Below are 24,027 nucleotides of genomic sequence, written 5' to 3'. Positions count from 1 at the left end.
AATCAACTCCTAAACCTACTGCCAGTTTTTGGAAGACACTTTCTTCAACCAGTCGTACAGGAAAAAATTTGCATCTTTCAAGAAAACCATGATTTTTATGCAGGACAATGCTCCATCATATGTATTGAAGTCTCCACTGCTTGGCTGACTGTAAAGGCCTTACAGATGAAAGAATAATGACATGGCCCCTTCCTCATCTGTCCTAAAACCCTATTGAGAATTTGTGGGCCCTTCTAAAATGGAAGATTTACTGTGAAGGAAAACCGTACACCTCTCTTAACAGTGTCTGGGAGACTGTGGTTGGTGCTGTCCAAAAAGTTGTTCATTAGCTGATTAAGAATCTGAAAGATTTCATGGATGGAACCTTATTGAAAAAAAAAAAGGAGCTATATTTGTCACTTTTTTAATGTATCTTGCACATTAAGTTGCTTGGTTATTATTTCACATTTTAACAGATGTAATAAAACTACTGAGATAGGAAAGATAGTGTTTTTCATTTAAAGTGAACCTGTCAGCAGGATTGTGCTCAGTAACCTACAGACAGTGTCAGGTTGGTGCCGTTATACTGATTACAATGAGACCTTGGTTGATGAAATCAGTCTTGTGATGGTTGTTATTTAATCTGTATTTTCAGTTTTCAGTTAATGAGATTCTCGTGCTTCGGGGCGGCCTTTGGGCGTGGGGTTATGTGGTGCTCTACTTATACAGGTCCTTCTCAAAAAATTAGCATATAGTGTTAAATTTCATTATTTACCATAATGTAATGATTACAATTAAACTTTCATATATTATAGATTCATTATCCACCAACTGAAATTTGTCAGGTCTTTTATTGTTTTAATACTGATGATTTTGGCCTACAACTCCTGATAACCCAAAAAACCTGTCTCAATAAATTAGCATATCAAGAAAAGGTTCTCTAAACGACCTATTACCCTAATCTTCTGAATCAACTAATTAACTCTAAACACATGCAAAAGATACCTGAGGCTTTTAAAAACTCCCTGCCTGGTTCATTACTCAAAACCGCCATCATGGGTAAGACTAGCGACCTGACAGATGTCAAGAAGGCCATCATTGACACCCTCAAGCAAGAGGGTAAGACCCAGAAAGAAATTTCTCAACAAATAGGCTGTTCCCAGAGTGCTGTATCAAGGCACCTCAATGGTAAGTCTGTTGGAAGGAAACAATGTGGCAGAAAACGCTGTACAACGAGAAGAGGTGACCGGACCCTGAGGAAGATTGTGGAGAAGGACCGATTCCAGACCTTGGGGAACCTGAGGAAGCAGTGGACTGAGTCTGGTGTGGAAACATCCAGAGCCACCGTACACAGGCGTGTGCAGGAAATGGGCTACAGGTGCCGCATTCCCCAGGTAAAGCCACTTTTGAACCATAAACAGCGGCAGAAGCGCCTGACCTGGGCTACAGAGAAGCAGCACTGGACTGTTGCTAAGTGGTCCCAAGTACTTTTTTCTGATGAAAGCAAATTTTGCATGTCATTCAGAAATCAAGGTGCCAGAGTCTGGAGGAAGACTGGGGAGAAGGAAATGCCAAAATGCCTGAAGTCCAGTGTCAAGTACCCACAGTCAGTGGTGTGGGGTGCCATGTCAGCTGCTGGTGTTGGTCCACTGTGTTTCATCAAGGGCAGGGTCAATGCAGCTAGCTATCAGGAGATTTTGGAGCACTTCATGCTTCCTGGCACCTGCTCACAGTGCCAAAACCACTGGTAAATGGTTTACTGACCATGGTATTACTGTGCTCAAATGGCCTGCCAACTCTCCTGACCTGAACCCCATAGAGAATCTGTGGGATATTGTGAAGAGAAAGTTGAGAGACGCAAGACCCAACACTCTGGATGAGCTTAAGGCCGCTATTGAAGCATCCTGGGCCTCCATAACATCTCAGCACTGTCACAGGCTGATTGCCTCCATGCCACGCCGCATTGAAGCAGTCATTTCTGCCAAAGGATTCCCGACCAAGTATTGAGTGCATAACTGAACATTATTATTTGATGGTTTTTTTGTTTGTTATTAAAAAACACTTTTATTTGATTGGACGGGTGAAATATGCTAATTTATTGAGACAGGTTTTTTGGGTTATCAGGAGTTGTATGCCAAAATCATCAGTATTAAAACAATAAAAGACCTGACAAATTTCAGTTGGTGGATAATGAATCTATAATATATGAAAGTTTAATTGTAATCATTACATTATGGTAAATAATGAAATTTAACACTATATGCTAATTTTTTGAGAAGGACCTGTATATTCATCTTATGACAGGTCTCTGATCCTTCAATTACCTGCCCCCTATTATACATACTGCATAGAATTATGGTTTGAAAAAATAAATTCACCTTCCCCAGGCAGGTGTGGCGGTGCCTGTGCTATAGCATGATAAGGTGGATAATATGGCTGTTTTCAGGTTATTTAGAAATAAAGTTTTGTTGTAAATAAACAATAATTAAGCCCCATCAAGGTGGCACCTGTGCAGTATCATTGTTCCGTTAGATGCTACTGTGCAGGCGTCGCTGGCGCAATCTTGATGGAGACCAATTTTTTCTTTCTTTAGCAAAATGGCGCCTGAGGCAATGCCTGAGCAATGGCATCTATTGGAACGTGATAGAGGCTACTGCCCAGGCGCCATTTTGGTCAAGAATTTTTTTAATGCCAGAGGCCGTGCGTGCGCAGATTGAAATCTCGGCGGCATTCTGCTTCAGGAAAATGGCCGCAGAGATCTCAATCTGCGAATGCGCGGCCTCTGGCGGCCATTTTCCTGAAGCCTCCGGCGTCCCACGACTTCAGGAAGATGGCCGCCGCAGGGAAACCGGTGATGCAGTCTGCTCACTGAGGTCACTGGGCAGCGGCGCAGCCACATTTCTGCAACCGGCATCCTGAAGAAGGGACCCTGCTCAGGTGCACTCTGCACCACTGCATCATCCCGAGGATGGGACTCTGCTCCAGTTCTGCCTCACTGCTGACACTGCACCATCGCACCCCGGGACTACAGCATTGCCCCACTTCTGCCGCCACTGGCTTCCTGAGGAAGGGACCCTGCCTTCTGTGACCCCGCTGTACCACCGCCTCTCAGGTAAGATACCTTAAATTCAGACAATAAGACGGACCCCCATCTTCTAAAAATCTTTTTTTCTGCTATTTTCCACCCCAAAATTTGGGGTGCGTCTTATGGTCTGGTGCGTCTGATAGTCCGAAAAATAAGGTTTCTCCCATAGACCCATTTTTCTAGAAGATATGCCCATATAGGCAGAGGTTATTGATAAAGGTTAGAATTTGAAAGTAAAAACATAGAAACGTGTTAGCAGTCCATCGTCCGCATAGTCAATGGTACTGAATCATCACCTTGGGCATGTCACCCGCTGGCAGCAGCAGCATCCACTACACAAGCAATGAAGCTTATTTACATAGGAATATAATTTATATTAATGCATACACGTTACATGGTGGTATAGTTCTATTCCAGTTTGTCAAGGTTCTAGTCAAGTCATGTAATACAGAAAGAAAAAACACCCAAAGGGAGAGAGATAGGTGGAAGCAATGTGTCTTGTTATTGTGCTCTGTTTCTATAGCATTGTAATTAGGCATGCAAGTGTGCACTCTTTGGGAACAGATGTACAGATCGGGTAGGGCTTCACACAAGGTGCTGGTCACTAACGAAAAGTATCTACAACTGTTATACAGCATCTAACATACATCAAAGAAGTACTATCCTACTAACGCCATGAAAGTCATGTGGCTGTGAGCTGGGTACACAGAGACCTGTGATATTTACCTGCGGAAATATTTTGGGAAATAAAAAAGCGGCATCAGTCTCATGAATTCCTGAATGTGCCATGTTCTAGCTTTTAAGGGCCTTTAGGAGATGTCCCTCTACAGAGATGATAGCGAAGGCGTCTACATCTATTTATTGAATCCTTGATCTTTAAAAGATTGTTCACTTCCTTCTCTTGTTATATATATATATATATATATATATATATATATATATATATATATATATATATATATATATATATATATATACACATATACATATACATACACATATATACACACACACACCATACGGGTATGGTAATTCTTTTCCAATGCCTCCCTCTAGCTCATGCATCTCAAACATGCAGCCTGGGGATAGCCCCTGAGGCTGCTCCATATGGCCCGCAGCCCGGTCCTGGGAGCCGCCGATATCAGAGATTCTTTTCAATTTGATGTGCGTGCTTGGACGTACATTCAATTGAAATGTATAGCGGAGTAGACCCAACCTCGCAGCGTCACACTAGCAGTACCAGCCACAGGCCAATCAGAGGCCATCAGCTGACATCGGCAAACTAAAGCGGGCAGCGTGTGACATTATTGACATGCAAAGCCCAGGCCGGAGAAGAGGACAGGATGCGGTTTGCCGAGGGAGCGGAGGTCAGGTGAGAATAATTTTTTTTTTATTACAAGACAGGGACCAGGATGGGCATGTCACTCCAAGATGGGGACCAGGATGGGCACGTCACTACAAGACGGGGACCAGGATGGGCACGTCACTGCAAGATGGGGACCAGGATGGGCACGTCACTGCAAGATGGGGACCAGGATGGGCACGTCACTACAAGATGGGGTCCAGGATGGGCACGTCACTACAAGACGGGGACAAGGATGGGCACGTCACTGCAAGACGGGGACCAGGATGGGCACGTCACTGGAAGACGGGGACCAGGATGGGCACGTCACTGCAAGACTGGGACCAGGATGGGCACGTCACTGCAAGACTGGGACCAGGATGGGCACGTCACTACAAGACGGGGACCAGGATGGGCACGTCACTGGAAGACGGGGACCAGGATGGGCACGTCACTGGAAGACGGGGACCAGGATGGGCACGTCACTGGAAGACGGGGACCAGGATGGGCACGTCACTGGAAGACGGGGACCAGGATGGGCACGTCACTGGAAGACTGGAACCAGGATGGGCACATCACTGCAAGACTGGGACCAGGATGGGCACGTCACTGCAAGACTGGGACCAGGATGGGCACGTCACTGCAAGACTGGGACCAGGATGGGCACGTCACTGCAAGACTGGAACCAGGATGGGCACGTCACTACAAGACGGGGACCAGGATGGGCACGTCACTGGAAGACTGGAACCAGGATGGGCACATCACTGCAAGACTGGGACCAGAATGGGCACGTCACTGCAAGACTGGGACCAGGATGGGCACGTCACTGCAAGACTGGGACCAGGATGGGCACGTCACTGCACGACGGGGACCAGGATGGGCACGTCACTGCACGACGGGGACCAGGATGGGCACGTCACTGCACGACGGGGACCAGGATGGGCACGTCACTACTAGACGGGAATCAGGATGGGCCCGTCACTACAAGATAGGGCAATTACTACAAGATGAGGACCAGGATGGGACATTACTACTACAAAGATGCTAACCAGGAATGGGAACATTACTACAAGACATTACTGTAAGAGTTTGGTCAGAATTACTAACACGGTGCAAATTTTAAGACAAAATTACTGTGTGTCCAATTAGGGGACAAAAAAAGGAGATAAGAATTGTAAAAAAAAAAAAAAAAAAAAAAGCAAAATAAAGTATGATTTTTTGGGGGGACATTATATGTATTAAAAAAAAGTGCACATTTGTTATCGCCACACCTGTAAAAATGTACTACCACATCCGACGAATGTCATTTGAAAGAACAAAATTAAAAAACAAGCCAAAAATGTAAAAAAATAAATAAAAAACAAAAAGTTCAAAAGGTGTGAAGAAAAAAACAATATGGTATCACAAAAAATTATATCGTCCTGCGATGTAGCCCTTCAGATTCACATTTTTTTCTATGTGCGGCCCAAACCCTTTATATATACTCTACTCTGGTGTATATAGCAACGGATTGTTATGACAGAAGCGAACTAACACAGCCTTAAATAACATGCAGGTGCTTAAGACTTCAAATGCCAAAGCAAGTCTTTACAGATATACATAAATTACTTCTAAAATGTAAATTAATGTCACCTTCCAGCTGCTACAAACCCATAGCCACTTGGGTTGGTTAACAGCGTTAAGGAAAATTACAGGGCCACAATTTCAGTAAAGGGGTTTTCCAAGTACAGTTCACAAAAAAAATTGCCCAAGGAAGATGACATGGTAAAATACTCCCCTAAATAAAACCCCTGCATTCCAGCACCACCGCTCCTCTCCAGTCCTTGGTAGTAGTGATGCAGAGATGATGGCCCCAACTACCCACTTCAGCAGTAAGAAAGGCCTGCACTCCGGAGATAACTTCCCTAGACTACCCGTGTGATTACTGCTGCAACAGTCATAGCGAAGATCAGTGATTGGCTGCAGCAATCGAATAGATAGTTCGGAGAAGTCAATGCTGCAGCACAGTAAAACAGATCAGATAAAAGCAGCAGTGCCGGAACATGCATGATTTATCGTGAGAGTAATTTGTTATTTTATGCCACTTTCTTGCATTTTTCTTATTTTTGAAAAACTTCTTAACTAAATCTCAATTCTGTTTACAACCTGAAACTACAAGAATTTCTTGATAATGATGTCAATTGTTGGAGGGCAGTTGACTGACAGGACTTTTAAGAAGGAAATTCCATCGGGTTGTCCAATAAAGCAAGACTGTACTATCCCAGATTCAGACAACATCTTGTCTACACATCTTATAAGCTTCACATAATTGAAGAAACACTTCTCCTCCATCCATCAAAATTTGTAACACTTTAACCCCTTCACCCCAAAGCCGGTTTTCACCTTCCTAACCAGGCCAATTCCGACCACTGTCACTTTATGATGTCAGAACTCTGGAACGCTTCAATGGATCCTATTGATTTTGAGACTGTTTTCTCGTGACATACTGTACTTTATGATCGTAGTAACATTTCTTTGATATGACTTGCGTTTATTTGTGAAAAAAAAAATTGCATGGCTTCACACTGAGCAGCAATCACGTGCGGGTGTCAGCTGTATGTGACAGCTGACACCCCACAGCAATGCTCATGATTGGTGCTAGCACCGATCGCGGGCATTTAACCTCTCTAATGCCCCTGTCAGTAGCGACAGCGGCATAGAGTAGCATCGCAGCATAGATGAGATCGCGTTGGCCTGATGGTCTCCATGGAGACCACCGGCACCAAGATATCAGGGGGGTCCTTCCGGGTCCTGGAGGAAAGGTGGCTTGTGAGCGCCTGCTAGGAGCAGGTGCCGGCATGCCTCCTTCCCTGCCTGTCAGATCACTGATCTGATACTCTACTATATTATGTCAGATAGCTGACCTGACAATGCACAGCAATGTCTCAGCATGAGACAATGTAAAAAAGCTAGAAAAAAATATAAATTACAAAGTGTAAAAATATTTTTTTTTTAAATCCCTAAAGAAAAAAATATATTTCTCCAATAAATACATTTATGTAAATAAAAAAATAAATAAAAATAAAAGTACACATATTTGGTATCGCCGAGTCCGTAACGACCCAATCTATAAAACTGTCCCACTAGTTAACCCCTTCAGTGTACACCGTAAAAAAATAATAAACTAGGCAAAAAACAATGCTTTATCATCATACTGCCGAACAAAAAGTGCAATAAAACGTGATAAAAAAGACGGATGTAAATAAACATCTGGTATCGCTGTAATAGCACCGACCGGAAGAATAAAGTCGCCTAATCACTTATACCCCATGAGGAATGGTGTAAAAAAAACAAAACAATTCTTCACATGCTGTTGAGTTTCTCTTTCTGCCTCCCAAAGATCGCAGTAAGGCTCTGCGCACATTTATCCTGCACTCTGCGCTGAGCGCTTACACCAGGATTTCCGTGTAAATCTCTGAAATATGTGATTCAGGCAGAGACTCTGGCTGATGAGTCCCTATAATGAGGCAGTTTGTAATATGCGCAGTGTCAGAATTTCGCTCTTTTGCCAGTGTGATTGGTCATCACGTGACCATAAGTATTTGCATATTTGTTGCTGCGTGCCTACCAGAAAGTTGAGAGAAGGTAAAAAGTGCACACTGTCAGATATTGTTTGGTGATTAATCAAATTAATTTGCCTGCTCCAAGATTCTGAATTTCGTAAAAATTAAAAAAATGAAATGTAGCCCTCACCACACAGCAGCATTGTCACTGATGAGGAGGGCAGGAAGAAGCAGGGGAGCAGTAAACATGAGATTTGTGTATCCTAGTATACCAGCCAAGTTGGAGATCTGACAAGAAAAAAAAAAAATTATGAGGTCTGTATAGGTGGCACAAGAAATATCTCCTATGACATTCAGGTAACCCTCTAAAAGTCGGTGCACAGCTCCATCAGGAATTTAACCTATAGTGAGAGCAGCTAATTAGCAGGAGCTGCTCCTTCGCCAATCAGCTTAGACTGATGGAGACAAACAAGTACCCTGTACCTACTCAGCCTTTTAATGAGTGTGTGCCCCCTGCCTCTAGGTAATAAAATGACATTTCCTCTGTGTGTACCAGGGTTACCTCTTACATCCAGCATGTGTCTGTTCAGGTATAGTGCTTATCCCATGCGTAAGAAAGGGTAGAAGGTAAGGGTTAATCCCCCTAAACTTCTGTACTTGGTCCCCTTATGGCCATCCCATGCCCTCCATAAACTGAAATTATTATTATCCCTGTTCCCTTGTATGTCCCGCCTACACAATCTGACTAGTCAATAAATTAATGGAAGTGAGCAGCGGAATCATTCATAGGGAAGGGTCACAACTAGAGTTGAGCAAATATGTTCGGAATCTGTCGCCGAATTAGAATGTGTCATATTCATGCCACATTGGTACCCTATTCGTGCCGAATTTATGTTTGACTAGATTGTGGCCCGATTCTAACGCACCGGGTATTCTAGAATATGCATGTCCCCGTAGTATATGGACAATGATGATTCCAGAATTCGCGGCAGACTGTGCCCGTCGCTGATTGGTCGAGGCAACCTTTATGACATCATCGTCGCCATGGCGACCATTATGACATCTACGTCGATACTGTGCCCGTCGCTGATTGGTCGAGGCCCAGGCGGCCTCGACCAATCAGACACGCGGGATTTCCAGGACAGACAGAAAAACCCTTAGACAATTATATATATTCGCTCATTTCTTCTCCCACTGACTCCAATGACATTTGGCTGTGTTCAACAAATATTGCAAAACAATATTCACCGCCGATCATAATTGGAACCGAATTTTGAAAAATTCGCTCAACTCTAATCACAATGTACAGGATATATTGTGGAAGATCTCTAGAAAAAGCCACAGGGAGATCTGCTCACAGAAATGCAGATGAGTGTATGATTTGGGGGTGTATTCCCTGAGGAAAAAAGCAAATAAATAAATGGAAAGTATACTCGCCTCTCCTAGCAATCCTGAGGCAATTACATGTGAGACTGGCAGTAATCCAGGGGACTGCTGACACAGAAGTGTCATAAGAGGTGAGTATACAGTTTTGTTTTGTATATTTACTGTATATACTCAAGTATAAGCCGAGATTTTCAGCCCATTTTGTTTCTAGGATGAAAGTGCCCCTCTCGGCTTACACTCGAGTCATTGTCCCAGGTGTCGGAGGGGAAGGGGGAGCGGTAGCTGTCACATCATACTCACCTGCTCCCGGCGCGGTCCCTGCTTCTCAGTGACATATGGTCTCCGGGCACCGGCAGCTTCTTCCAGTGTTGAGCGGTCACTGGTACCGCTCATTAAAATAATGAATATGGACGCGACTCCACTCCCATAGGGGTGAAGAGCATATTCATTACTTTCAGTCTTCCGCGTCCTCTGGCTGACACGTTCAGGTCAGAGGTCGCGATGACGTGCTAGTGTGCGCCCTCTGCTGGAACAGTCACTGCGGAGAGACGGGACGCTGAGGAGCAGCGGGCAACAACGAGAGGTGAGGATGTCTTTTTTTTTTTTTTATTGCAGCATCAGATATACAGTACGATTAATCATATCAGCATAAACTGCATCTTATGGGGCCATAATCAACTTTTATGCAGCATTATATGGAGCTAATTTTCTATGGAGCATCTTATAGGGCCATAATCAACCTTTATGCAGCATTATATGGGGCAAATGTTTCTATGGAGCATCTTATAGGGCCATAATCAACCTTTATGCAGCATTATATGGGGCAAATGTTTCTATGGAGCATCTTATGGGGCCATAATCAACTTTATGAAGCATTATATGGGTCCATCATGAACTGTATGGAGCATTATATGGGGCTCCTGATTCAATATGGATATTCAAAAACACTTAACCTACTGATGTCTCAATTAATTTTACTTTTATTGGTATCTATTTTTATTTTTGAAATTTACCAGTAGCTGCTGCATTTCCCACCCTAGGCTTATACTTGAGTCATTAAGTTTTCCCATTTTTTTTGTGCAAAATTAGGGGTCTCGGCTTATACACGGGTCGGCTTATATACGGTACATATTTTTGTTATTATTTTCACTTATCTGGACTGTTTAGCAAAAAAAAAAAAAAATAGAGTAAATGAGATTTTATTTTTGTGCAAGATTCAGCCATCTGAAGTCACAGACGGCAGAAATTTATATGGAACCCGGAAAACCCCTTTGATAGAGCAAATAAAAGAGGTTACAATACCATAAAGATTTCCGTTGACATTGTCTGTATTCTCCATGTCACACTTCACTATCAGGATGGCCAAAAACAAAGCTGCAATTCATTCAGTCCAAGTCAACCAGAAACCTGGAAAACAAAAAGTAAAATCATGAGCTGACGGTGTGTGTATATATGTTTATTAAAGGTTAAACATAAAAATACATATATTGTATGTTTACCTGTCTCACCCAAGGCAAAAAATGAAAACACAATGTGGGAAGGCCTTTAATGTTTTTTTAATCAAAACAGTATTACCTAAATACTCCATATTATTTATATGTACTGCTTTCCCACAGGTTATAATGTGGCAGCCCGCGCACGCTCTGACGTTCATCATTTTCTGGCGTGAACTCCTCTTGGAGACAGACACCCAGACGCAGTCTAGAATGTTTAAAGGTTCGCCTCCAGCAGGAGTACGCGCCCGAAAGTGATGAACGTCAGAGCGCACATTCAGTCTATCAGTAACATAATAATATACGGTCCCTTATACACCCAAATCCTGTTTTCCTTGGGGTTCGGACGTAAGCCCCGACAGAGCCACTGAATGGGTCCCTGTATGCAGTGTGAAAGCACCCTTAGGGTAAGGCTGCTTTCACACATCAGTTTTATTGCAGTCAGGCACAATCCAGCGAATTTTGAAAAAAACGGATCCGGCAAAAGTTTCCACCGGATTCGTTTTTTCTCATAGACTTGTATTAGTGCCGGACGGCCTCACGTTTCATCCGTTTTTTGCCGGATCCATCGAAAATCAGTTTTCCAGCGGCCGGAAAAAACGGACATAGGAACGTTTGTTTCTGTCAGTCGAAAAAACTGACAGCGACAGATCCAGCGAAAAACTGGTGAAACGTGAGGTCAAATGATGGAATCCGGCATTTTTTTTTAAAGAAATCATGCATTCTCTCTCGCTCTCTCTCTCTTCCCCAGAATGCAAAATAGCCGGCAGATCCACAAACTCGGATCCAGAGAAAAAAAACGTATCCGTCACATCAGTTTTTCACAATTTCTGACAAATCCGTTTTTTTTTTTTTTCCAAATTCGCCGGATTGTGCCTGACAACAAAAAAAAATGGTGTGTGAAAGCAGCCTAAGTTCACACAAGGCCTTTTTTCTGCATCAAAACCTGATCTCTTGGCAGGATAGAAGTTGAAGGAAAAAAAAATTTTTTCCTTGGTTTTTCTTGCATTTTTTGCTGCGGTTTTGGCATGCTAGATTTGTCTCTTGTGCACTCTGATAACGTTTAGTGTTGAAAAAAATAAGTCCTATTCTATAGAATCAGATTTAGGCACAAAAAACAGTAAAAAAACTTGATACCTGCGTTTGTGGTGCATTTTTTCTCTCCCCATTAATTTCAATGGGTGAAAAAGGTTGAAAAAAAACGCTGAAAGAAGTGACATGCTCCATTGTGCAAAAAAACATACAAAGCACAAAGCCCAGATTACAAAAAAAAAATCCAAGCTGTGTGCATGAGAGTTCTGAAATCTCAGACTTTTCTGGTACTGTAAAACGCAGCTGAAAATGTGCATTAAAAAAAAAAAACGCATCAAAAACGCCTAGTGTCTTGGGCCTCAGATTTATGTTATGCTTACACTAGGACACTTTTAATAGATTAAAAAGAATATCAGCAAGATCAACACCACTCTCTCCAATAACAACACATATATGGGAATGCAGGTATTTGAAATGTAAATCCATCAACACCTTTATACCTTCTACCTGTTGCTGCATTTCAGAGCATTTTCATTCATAAGCAAATGAACTGTTAAGCCCTCTGGACAAGACTGAGCACCTAACATACCTCTGCCTCCCCAAGGTTGTTGCCATGCCCAGCACCAACCTCTTTAGCTTGATCGATAGCTCACCGTCTGATTTCTTTGCCAGACGCCTGTCGTCACATGTGAGCTTTCAATTACGGTATGTGAAAAAGACTGAGGCTGGGAGAGAAAGTAACTTGGAAAGATAGTGGCTCATGTACCTGGGAATGCAGCAACAGATAGTAGATATAAAAGGTATTGATGGATTTATGGTTCAAATACCTGACTGCCCATATATGCGGTTGGGGGGATGGATGAGGTTGATTCCATTGAATTATTTCCTTTGAAAGCAAACAAGTTTCACTATTTTTCTGTCTACTTTTCAATGGTTATTTAAATAAATAACAAAAAAACAATTGGCTTTGGTAGTCTGTCTGACAAACAAATTCGTATGACCTGGAGAGGTTATATTTGCATGATCTTGTTACCGAAGCCAGGCTTGGACATAATCCAAACTATAATTAGCTTGAAATGGCAGGCTAGACTGTCAGAGTACATCATGAAGTTCTCCAAGTATAGTTCTCATATGCTTCAGTTTTAATTGGTGACAACCATGTTTGTCCGAACATAGAATATTGGAAAAATTCACATGGGAACATTACAGACAAACATGTATACTAAATTGGTGCGCTTCAAAAAAAAAAAAAAAAAAAAAAAAAAAAAAATCAATGACCAGCAGTGGTCTTATTTTTTAGGCTCTCTGCACAATCCTTCCTGGGTGGTTGTTACATTAATTTTCTGCATAAATCTAGAATTTGAAGGAACAAACGGCTTAAATGTTCTAGTATTTCTGCACTTGCTCGTCTGTTTGAGAAGACAGGCTATGCTATTCCATCTTTGTTGTAGAGTGACACCAAGTGGACTGTAAAATAATGAGTCATTTTCATGACTGTTCCCCTCATCACAAAAGGTAGAAAGAATTGTTGTGGAGGCTTTTTAGGTTCATAAATTTAGAGTGAAAAAACCCTTCTGAAAGTGCTTCATAAAACTACACAAAGGTTAAAAGTTCACTTTAACAGTTTTCAAATTTGTAGTATCTAATAATTTGCATCACTCCCATCACACAAGCCATCAATCCAATTCACCTTCCCACCATCATAATGGTCATAAGATTATTTCATTTTTTATAAAATTATAGAAATTATTATTAAAATTGACAGTGTCAACATATTTTGCAGCACTTTAAAATGAGAGGTACATGTACAAACAATATCAGACATTAGAGAGCAATACATTATTCAACAATTCAAACAAGAAAAATGCCTTCTTGCAAGCTTGCTATCTATGAGGGAATAGGGGGGACACAAAAGGTGAAAAGTTCTTGTAGTTTATGGTCGAGTCATTATTATAATAAATGGAGATATTCAAATAATGCTGCATGAATCAATTATCAGCTGGCATCTATAGAAGTATAAATACAAAGTGCCACCGAGTGCATGGACAGTGAGGAAATCTAATATATAAAGCTGAATGTGTGTATGTGTGTATGTATGTGTGTGTGTGTGTGTGTGTGTGTGTGTGTGTGTGTGTGTGTGTGTGTGTGTGTATGTCCGGGATTGGCATCTGAACTGTCGCAGCTACAGCCACAAAATTTTGAACAGTCACACATCTGGACCCCGAGAGCGTCATAGGCTATGTTGTGAGGTGAAATTTTAACCCCGCGCTTTCCAATTCACCAAACAATTTTGCCCCTATCTACATAATGGGGAAAAAATGAAAGGAAAAGTGTTGGAGGCAAATTAACAGCTGCCAGATGTGAACAAGGGGGACTTAAAGAATGACAGCGATGGCGCCAAAGAGTATATACCATACAGTTGCTAAGGTGGGGCCCCGACATGGGATAATCACCACACCACCACGGGGATATGAACACACACACAAAATGCGCCACACACTACCACGTGCCCGAACACATATACCACCCTCAGCACACATTTCACCACACATACACCAACCTCACCACATAAAAATCGAAACACAAAAGTCGCCGCTCAAAACTCGCCACGCGCAAAACTCTCCACATGCAAAACTCGCCACACGTGCAAAACTCACCTCATGGAAAACTCACCACACGCAAAACTTGCACACGCAGAAAAATTGCCACATGCACAAAAGTTGCAACACATGCAAAAGTTGCCTCACACAAAACTGGCACATACTCAAAAGGCACCACACATAAAACTCGCCACGCGCAAAACTTGCTGCACACAACTTGCTACACTAACCTGTCACATGCAACTCGACACACAAAAAGTTGCTACACGCATGTCGCCACACAAAACTCATCTCACAAAAGTCGCTACATGCATGTCGCCACACGCAAGTCAACACACACAACTTGACATATGAAACTCGCCCTAAAACACACACAAGTCTGGTATTATCCTTCAAAAATAAAAATCTGTTTAATAAGCAGACAAACTACAAGAGCAACAAATGTACCATATAGGAATCCGGCAGCTGTTAGTCACATGACCAGTCTATTATGTGTATGTGTGAGCTAATATATACTGCTGATTTATCAGGCTGCCAATTTAGCTTACAAATACTGAGGTAAAAATACTGACCAAATAACGTGTGAACGAGGTCTAATACAGGAGGAGATGACATACAGATATATACTATATACAGGAGGAGATGACACACAGGTATATACTATTTACAGGGGAGATGACACACAGGTATATACTATATACAGGAGGAGATGACACACAGATATATACTATATACAGGAGAGATGACACACAGGTATATACTATATAGAGGAGGAGATGACATACAGGTATATACTATATACAGGAGGAGATGACACACAGGTATATACTATATACAGGAGCAGATTACCTACAGGTATATAGTATATACAGGAGGAGATGACATACAGGTATATGCTATGTATAGGAGATGACATACAGGTATATACTATATACAGGAGGAGATAACACAGATATATACTATATATAGGTGAGATGACACACAGGTATATACTATATACAGGAGGAGATTACATACAGGTATATACTATATATAGGAGGAGATGACATACAGGTATATACTATAAAAAGGGGAGATGACACAGCAGGTATATACTATATACAGGGGAGATGACATACAGGTATATACTATATACAGGGGAGATGACATACAGGTATATACTATATACAGGAGATGACAAACATGTATATACTGAGGTGAAAATGAGAGGTGTGAGGTGAAAATGAAAAGGTGTGAGTGCAAAATGAGAGGAGTGAGGGAAAATAGTGGAGTGATCGGAAAATGACAGATGTGAGGTCGAAATGACAAGTGTTAGGGGGGAATGAGAGGAGTGAGGGGGAAAATAAGAGGAGTGAGGGAGAAAATGAGAGATGCGAGGGGGAAAATGAAAGATGTGATAAGGAAAATGAGAGGCGTGATGGGAAAATAAGAGAAGTGAGGTGCTATAACTAACCACAGATATTTACTATGCCCAGGCAACGCCGGGCTCTTCAGCTAGTACAAAATAAAAGGGACCAGATTCTGAGTAAGAGTTAAGAACGGAGAACATAGAATAGTTTAGTGAGGTGATAGGTCAGTTTATTCCCTTTATGACATTTGAAGTATATATACGTCATGGTTGGGATGGACTTCCTGACCCATGCAGTATATATACAAATCACGCTATTTATGGGATCACCGTGACTAAACACAAGGTGAACACATAAAGAAGTCTCCTGTTTCTGACAGCAGAACACTAACTCATAGCCACAGGGGGTTCGCCAAAGCCTCCCCTCTCACCCGCAACTACAATAGCTGTGATTGGCTGTTCAATTCTCAACAGCCAATCACAGCTGTTTCAGGCAATAAAATTGCCTGAAACATTGAGGTCCAGCTACGATAGGTGGTGTAACAGCACCGATCAAAGGCTGGAGCCTAGCAAGGACGACGTCACCAGGGCCAGATCCGATCGGTGCGATTGGAAGACGACGCTGATCACCCCAGAATGCAGAGACGCAGTCTGAACTTTCAGTGACCACGCTGCACTCCCTCATTCTAGCCCCGAGACATGTGCAGAACAGTTCACTGCTGTTCTGATAAATGGATTTGCTGGGACTTGTGGTGCTACAGGAACATTATGCCTATGGCATCACTGTTGCAACAGTTCCTGGAAGGCGATAGAAAGTGTTACCAATCTTTTCTGACCTGTTCTTGTCCCCAGCTTTCTCCTAATGTACACCAATCCTCCTCTCCCACTCAAACTCCTTCCCCACCCCACCTGCCACCGAATGCTGATCAGTACTTGATCCCATATTTTTTTGGCAGGTATTTTTTTGTGAGTCCTAATTAGTGATGCAAATCATTGATAGACACCCGTGCTTGCTGTCTTTCAGGACTTTTTCTTCCCCCTGTCCACTATATCTCCCCCACCCTGCAGTCGCCCGAGCGCTTATCAGTGACACAAATCACTGATCCGCACCAGTGCTTGCCATTTTCCAGGACTTTTTTTCCCCCCCATCTAATTTTTCTCCTCCCCGACCTTTGCACCACTCCGTGTATCAGTCCTACAGCAGCTGATCAGACGCACATCACTTATTGGCACCCGTGCACACTTTTGGCCAAGACTTTTTTTTTCTAGTTTTTTATCCGCTTCTTACACCACATCTGTGCGTCCGGCATCCGGTTGTTTTTTTTTTGTGTGTGTGAAAAAAAATAAAATCGAATAAAAAAAATGTGATTAGCTGATAGGGCTAGATTAGGGACAGTAAACTTGTCCCTTAGTAATCTGTGTCTACAACAGTATTTAGTTTTACTGAAGTCAGGATTTGTGGCAGATAGTAAATAGTAAAAAAAAAAAAAAAAAAGTAAAGAAAAAATTTAGATTAGGGACAATAAGGTATAGGTACAAGTTTTTTTCTACTATTGTGAGGTACTGTACACAAAAATCATAGAGACCTTCCTAAGGGTACTGTCACACAGTGGCACTTTTGTCGCTACGACGGTACGATCCGTGACGTTCCAGCGATATCCATACGATATCGCAGTGTCTGACACGCAGCAGCGATCAGGGACCCTGCTGAGAATCGTACGTCGTAGCAGATCGTTTGGAACTTTATTTCGTCGCTGGATCTCCCGCTGTCATCGCTGGATCGTTGTGTGTGACAGCGATCCAGCGATGCGTTCGCTTGTAACCAGGGTAAACATCGGGTTACTAAGCGCAGGGCCGCGCTTAGTAACCTGATGTTTACCGTGGTTACCAGCGTAAAAGTAAAAAAAAAAAAAAAAGGTACATACTTACATTCCGGTGTCTGTCCCCCGGCGTTCTGCTTCTCTGCACTGTGAGCGCCGGCCAGCCAGAAAGCGAGCACAGCGGTGACGTCTGACGTCACCGCTGTGCTTTCCGGCTGGCGCAGACACAGTGGAGAGAAGCAGAACGCCGGGGGACAGACACCGGAATGTAAGTATGTACGGTTTTTTTTTTTTTACTTTTACGCTGGTAACCACGGTAAACATCGGGTTACTAAGCGCGGCCCTGCGCTTAGTAACCCGATGTTTACCCTGGTTACCCGGGGACCTCGGCATCGTTGGTCGCTGGAGAGCTGACTGTGTGACAGCTCCCCAGCAACCACACAACCACTTACCAACGATCACGGCCAGGTCGTATCGCTGGTCGTGATCGTTGGTAAATCGTATAGTGTGACAGTACCCTAAGACTAATTGGGCAGCTGCTCAGAAAGGGTGAGAGTAGAGCCTAATGTAGCAACAAACATGCTGGTCGTCAAGTATAAAGACAGGAGGGATGTCCTTTTCTTGACCTTCATACATGGTGATGGCAGAAACGCCACAACTGTACTAGGTTCCTCTACACAGGTCACCAAACCAGACTGTGTCCTGGGGTAGAACAAGAACATGGGGGGGAATTGATCTCTATGATCAAGTCCTCCAGCCCTACAGTGCCATGTGAAAAGCTAGGGTGTGGTACAAGAAGCTGGCCGTGCACATCGTATACATGGCATTTTATAACACTTTCGTGCTACCACAAAGTGAAGGCCAGATGGGGACCTTTCTTCAGTTGCAGGAGGTAGTGCTCAAAGCCCTAATATTTGGCAGTCAGGAAGAAGCGGGCCCCAGTACATCTGGATCTGAAGGTGCCAATGTTGCAACCAGTGCAACATTTCCCCATTGAGGTCCCTCAAACTGGAAAGTAAGGAAGGTCACAAAAAAGGTGCAAACTGTTACAGAAAGGGGATACAAAAGGACACTATTTATCAGTGTGACACCTGCCCCGATAAACCTGCTCTGTGTATGAAAGAATGTTTCAGAGTCTACCACTCACCCATGGACTACAACATTTATCTCTGACTTACACTTTTAATATTCAAGATTAAAACATGGGTAGGCCAATACCTCACAATGACATATACAGACATTAAAGTGATAAAGTGAACCAGTGCTCGATTAAAAAAATGCAGAAGGGAGAAAAGGGAAGTGAAGTCAGACAGGTAAATCTACGTTCCCAGTCTTGTCCAATGCAGCATCTCCCGTCCTGACAAGGACAGTGCCCAAGTGTGACCTATCCCTCTAAAAATGTCCTCATACAAAACCTCCCTACGCGTTTCATCACCCTGTAATGGGGGACTCCTCAGGGGATTTGAATGTATACAAAAGGAATAGATTACGAATGGTCCTGGGTAATAGGAATCCTCCCAAGTTTCAAAAAGGACAATTTGGGAGTGCTGTAATAACACAGCCCCTTTATGTGGCAGAATGCTGACAGAGTGCTGTGCAGCACATGAATCAAACTGATGCACTCTACACTACTCACATATGCCAACCTGATGCACTCTACATAACTCACGTGTGCCACCACATTATGAAATTCACATACCCAGAAAACACTAGGCTCTCCAAAAGAAACATGATGTCCGCAAACTATTCCAACAAAATCTGCGTTCTAAAAAAGGTCAATCCTTCCCTTCCGAGCTCTGCCATGCACCCAAACAGTAGTTTTACCCCACATGTGGATATCTACTTTCTCAGGATAAATTGCACAACAGTTCTTGTGGTTTGTTTTCTCCTGTTACCCTTGTGAAAACAATTTAATTCTAAACCCCCCACACATTTTGTGGAAAAAATTGGATTTTTTTAAATCTTCACGGCTCAACATTATAACATTTCTGTGAAGCACCTGGGGGATCAAGGTGCTCACTACACATCTAAAGTTCCTCAAGAGGTTGAGTTTCCAAAATACAATACATGGCGTCCGCTCTAAATTCCAGCCAATTGGGAGTTCAAAAAGTCAAACAGTGCTCCTTCCCTTTTTGAGGGCCATTTCATCCTGTTACCCTTGTAATAATCCCAAAAATCGGAGATAAAATAACAGTTTTGTGGGGAAAAAAAGGAAAATGATCATTTTTTTTTCTTTTCACATTGCTTTAATTCCTGTGATGCATGAAGGGTTAATAAACTTACTGAATGTGGTTTTAAGGAGTTCGAGTGGTGCAGTTTTTAGGAAAAGTATATTTTCGATTACTGTATTTTTCGGCATATAAGACGCACCGTAATATAAGACGCATCCCAAATTTGGGGTGAAAAATGCAGAAAAAAAGATTTTTTTTATAAGATGGGGGTCCGTCTTATTGTCCGAATTTAAGATCTCTTACCTGAGGGCAGGCAGTGGCAGAGCAGGGTCACAGGAGGCATGGTGGTGGCAGAGGTGAGGTGATGCTGAGGTGCGGTGGGCGGAACGGCGTGCACCTGAGCAGGGTCCCATCCTGCTTAGGTGGGCGACGCCATGGCCTGGTGTCCATGGGGAGGTTGCTGTGGCGGTGGCAGACGTGCGGTCACTTCCTCAGGTGGCAGCGGCCAGGGTCCCTTCCACATTTGAGGTGACGCCACAGCAGTAGTGAAGGAGAGCAGCAGAGCTGGGTGGTTTTCCTGGTGGCGGCAGGCTTACCGGCATTGTGGCGGCGACAGAGGTGCGGGCATGATGTGGCACGGTGAGCTGTATGGCGCGAGTAGGTCCCATCCATATTTGAGGTGAATCCGCGGCCCGGTATTGATGGAGAGCAGCAGCGCTGGTGAGTTACGGTATTTTCCGGTGGCGGCGGCCATCTTGCTGAGGCCGCGCGTGCGCAGATTCACTACTCTGCGTCCCAGGGCTTCAGGAAAATGGCCGCCGCGATCTCCATCTGCGCACGCGCGGCCTCCCGCGGCCATTTTCCTGAAGCCCTGGGACGCAGAGTAGTGAATCTGTGCACGCGCGGCCTCAGCAAGATGGCCGCCGCCACCGGAAAATACCGTAACTCACCAGCGCTGCTGCTCTCCATCAATACCGGGCCGTGGATTCACCTCAAATATGGATGGGACCTGCTCACGCCATACAGCTCACCGTGCCACATCATGCCCGCACCTCTGTCGCCGCCACAATGCCGGTAAGCCTGTGTTCCGAATATAAGACGCACCCCCCATTTTCCTCACAATTTTTTTGGGGAAAAAGTGCGTCTTATATGCCGAAAAATACGGTATATAGGCCTCTCAGATCTCCGAGTCATTTCATAACTCATGTGGTCCCTAAAAAAATGCTTTTGTAAATTTTGTTGGAAGAAATAGAAATTGCTGATCAACTTTTAACCCTTCTAACAAAAAAAAATTATGTTTCAAAAATTGTGCTGATGTAAAGTAGACATGTGGAAAATGTTATTAACCGTTTTCTGTGATTTAACGCTCTGGTTTAAGGGCATAAGAATGAAAAGCTTGAAAATTACTAAAACTTTTCACAATTTCAGATAAATTTCCAATATTTTCATAAACACATATTGTATTGAACAAATTTAACCACTATCATGAAGTACAGTAATGTCACAAGAAAATATCAGAATCACTGGGATTGGTTGAAGCGTTCCAGAGTTATTACCTCTAAGTGACACTGGTCAGAACTGTAAAATTTGACCTGGTCATGAAAGTGAAAGAGGCTCAGCGTTGAAGGGGTTAAAGAAAGACTGAATACAAGGAATGCACTAGATTGTCCCTTGTAGTCCATTCCAGAGAACTGGTGTAGCACTAGAGAAGCCTTGAATATGGGAGTAGGAGGATCGGATAATGGCAGATGTTAGCTTTTGATCATTGGCAGACAGGAGAACATGGACAAGGTAGCAGACCGCTGTGGGACAAGATGCAGGGAAGTGTAGAACTGTGGAGAGCTTGTGGGCCAGTGAGTGATACGTTTATATTGCACTCTGTAGCAGATGAGCAACCAATGTAACAATGGGCACAGGGTGGAGACATTGGTGCAGCAGCTAGATAAATTTTCCTGGCTGCTGTATTCCGGATGTATTGAAGAAGGAAGAGTTTAGGAAGCGAGGCCGATTAATAGAGAGTTGCAAAAGTCTAAGCGAGAATAGATCAGAATAATAGTAAGAGTTTTTAAGAGTTTAACCGTTAAGAAAAAGATTGATTCTCAAGATGGTCTTGAGGTGCCGGTGATGTGAGCACGCGACTGAATATAGGGAATAAAGGAAAGTTCTGAGTCAAATCATGGCAGAACGACACAAACAGAAATGTTGGGGGAAATGGAGAGATCAATATATCCATATTGCAAAATAGTATACAAGAGTATATCTTCATACAGAATAATGTAAAATGTTCACCGTAAACAATACCAAAACTGGGCACTTTATCAGAAAGTCTACAAAGTCATCGAAAAAGTCAAGGGTTCAGCACTACAGCTGGTAGAGACACACGCTACAAGCTAACTTTGCAACCTTTCAGACAATGCCCACTTACTCAAGCATAAGAGACAAAAAAAAGTGAAAAAGTAAAACCAAAATTTAAGCCACGATTAGCATACAGTGGACTTCTTATGACAGACATCCACCCTTTAAAAATGTACCTCATACTCATTCAGCTGAACCTGCCAGGATTGGTGTAATACTGGTTGCGTGTGAGGGTATTGGGTCTCCTGACCCATGACAGACTTTTTGCAATCAGGCATGTTGTACGTCAATGTTCCTTTTTTGTACAAGCTGCTGTGAAAGGGCCTGACCGTAGTTTCCTTATTTCGTCACATTTGAAGCCCATATACACTGGGTTGAGCTGACTGACTGTACCTGTTATTCAACTCATATCTAGAAGAAGACAGCTGTTCATAGCAGGGCTGTGGAGTCGGAGTCGTGGAGTCGGAGTTAGTTTTGGTTGGAGTCAGAGTCGGTAGAAATGTACCGACTCCAGCTTTAAAAAAAATGTATTAATATTTCATAATTGAACTTTCATATGAATTTTATAAATGTTACTCAAATATATATGGTCTATCAAACTATGAACAACAGTGATAAGCAGTTCTGCTGGAGATAGAGACATTTCTTAAGGTACCTTCACACGAAGCGACGCTGCAGCGATAGCGACAACGATGCCGATCGCTGCAGCGTCGCTGTTTGATCGCTGGAGAGCTGTCACACAGACAGCTCTCCAGCGACCAACGATGCCGAGGTCCCCAGGTAACCAGGGTAAACATCGGGTTGCTAAGCGCAGGGCCGCGCTTAGTAACCCGATGTTTACCCTGGTTACCAGCGTAAAAGTAAAAAAAACAAACATTACATGCTCACCTGCGCGTCCCCTGCCGTCTGCTTCCTGACACTGACTGAGCTCCGGCCCTAACAGCAGAGCGGTGACGTCACCGCTGTGCTTTCACTTTCACTTTAGGGCTCAGTCAGTGTCAGGAAGTAGAGGCTGGGGGACGCGCAGGTGAGCATGTACTGTTTGTTTTTTTTACTTTTACGCTGGTAACCAGGGTAAACATCGGGTTACTAAGCGCGGCCCTGCGCTTAGCAACCCGATGTTTACCCTGGTTACCAGTGTAAAATATCGCTGGTATCGTTGCGTTTGCTTTCAAACACAACGATACACGGCGATCGGACGACCAAATAAAGTTCTGGACTTTATTCAGCGACCAGCGACATCACAGCAGGATCCTGATCGCTGCTGCGTGTCAAACACAACGATATCGCTATCCAGGACGCTGCAACGTCACGGATCGCTAGCGATATCGTTTCGTGTGAAGGTACCTTTACTTCTTGTGTGTCACTGTTCTCCACTGCCCTTATCTAATCTTATACTTGGTTAACCTCATGCTGCCCCAACCCCCCTACTTACAATGTATGAAACTGAGAGTGAAAATGTGTTGCAAATTCGTAGTAGTAAAGCTCCTCCTCTAGACTAGATGTTTACTAGGGGTGCGTCTTCCAAGCATCTCACAGCTGCTACTCAGAAGAGGAAGACTAAAGGTACCTTCACACGAAGCGACGCTGCAGCGATAGCGACAACGATGCCGATCGCTGCAGTGTCGCTGTTTGATCGCTGGAGAGCTGTCACACAGACCGCTCTCCAGCGACCAACGATGCCGAGGTCCCCGGGTAACCAGGGTAAACATCGGGTTGCTAAGCGCAGGGCCGCGCTTAGTAACCCGATGTTTACCCTGGTTACCAGCGTAAAAGTAAAAAAAAACAAACAGTACATGCTCACCTGCGCGTCCCCCAGCGTCTGCTTCCTGACACTGACTGAGCTCCGGCCCTAACAGCAGAGCGGTGACGTC

General features: G+C 43.4%; 2 protein-coding genes across 7 annotated transcripts in view; one reads left to right on the top strand and one right to left on the bottom strand.

Moving 5' to 3' along the window:
- The window catches only part of KANK1 (KN motif and ankyrin repeat domains 1), a 356,154-nt gene that overhangs the window by 99,865 nt on the left and 232,262 nt on the right, over positions 1-24,027 (bottom strand). For 5 of the 6 annotated variants that reach the window (XM_077249101.1, XM_077249105.1, XM_077249102.1 and 2 more), the window contains one exon: positions 10,637-10,741. In XM_077249101.1, coding sequence (XP_077105216.1) covers positions 10,637-10,673 — 37 coding nt within the window. In that variant the 5' untranslated portion in view covers positions 10,674-10,741. Of the gene's footprint in view, positions 1-8,138; positions 8,238-10,636; positions 10,742-24,027 lie in introns of those variants that run through there. The other variant, XM_077249106.1, reaches the window with a different exon arrangement.
- Positions 1-24,027, top strand: part of LOC143761475 (uncharacterized) — a 54,332-nt gene that overhangs the window by 6,960 nt on the left and 23,345 nt on the right. The window lies entirely within an intron of this gene.

The sequence above is a fragment of the Ranitomeya variabilis genome, chromosome 1 (genome assembly GCF_051348905.1).
Source record: "Ranitomeya variabilis isolate aRanVar5 chromosome 1, aRanVar5.hap1, whole genome shotgun sequence".
Classification (NCBI taxonomy): domain Eukaryota; kingdom Metazoa; phylum Chordata; class Amphibia; order Anura; family Dendrobatidae; genus Ranitomeya; species Ranitomeya variabilis.
This window is presented reverse-complemented; position numbering and strand designations above follow the sequence as displayed.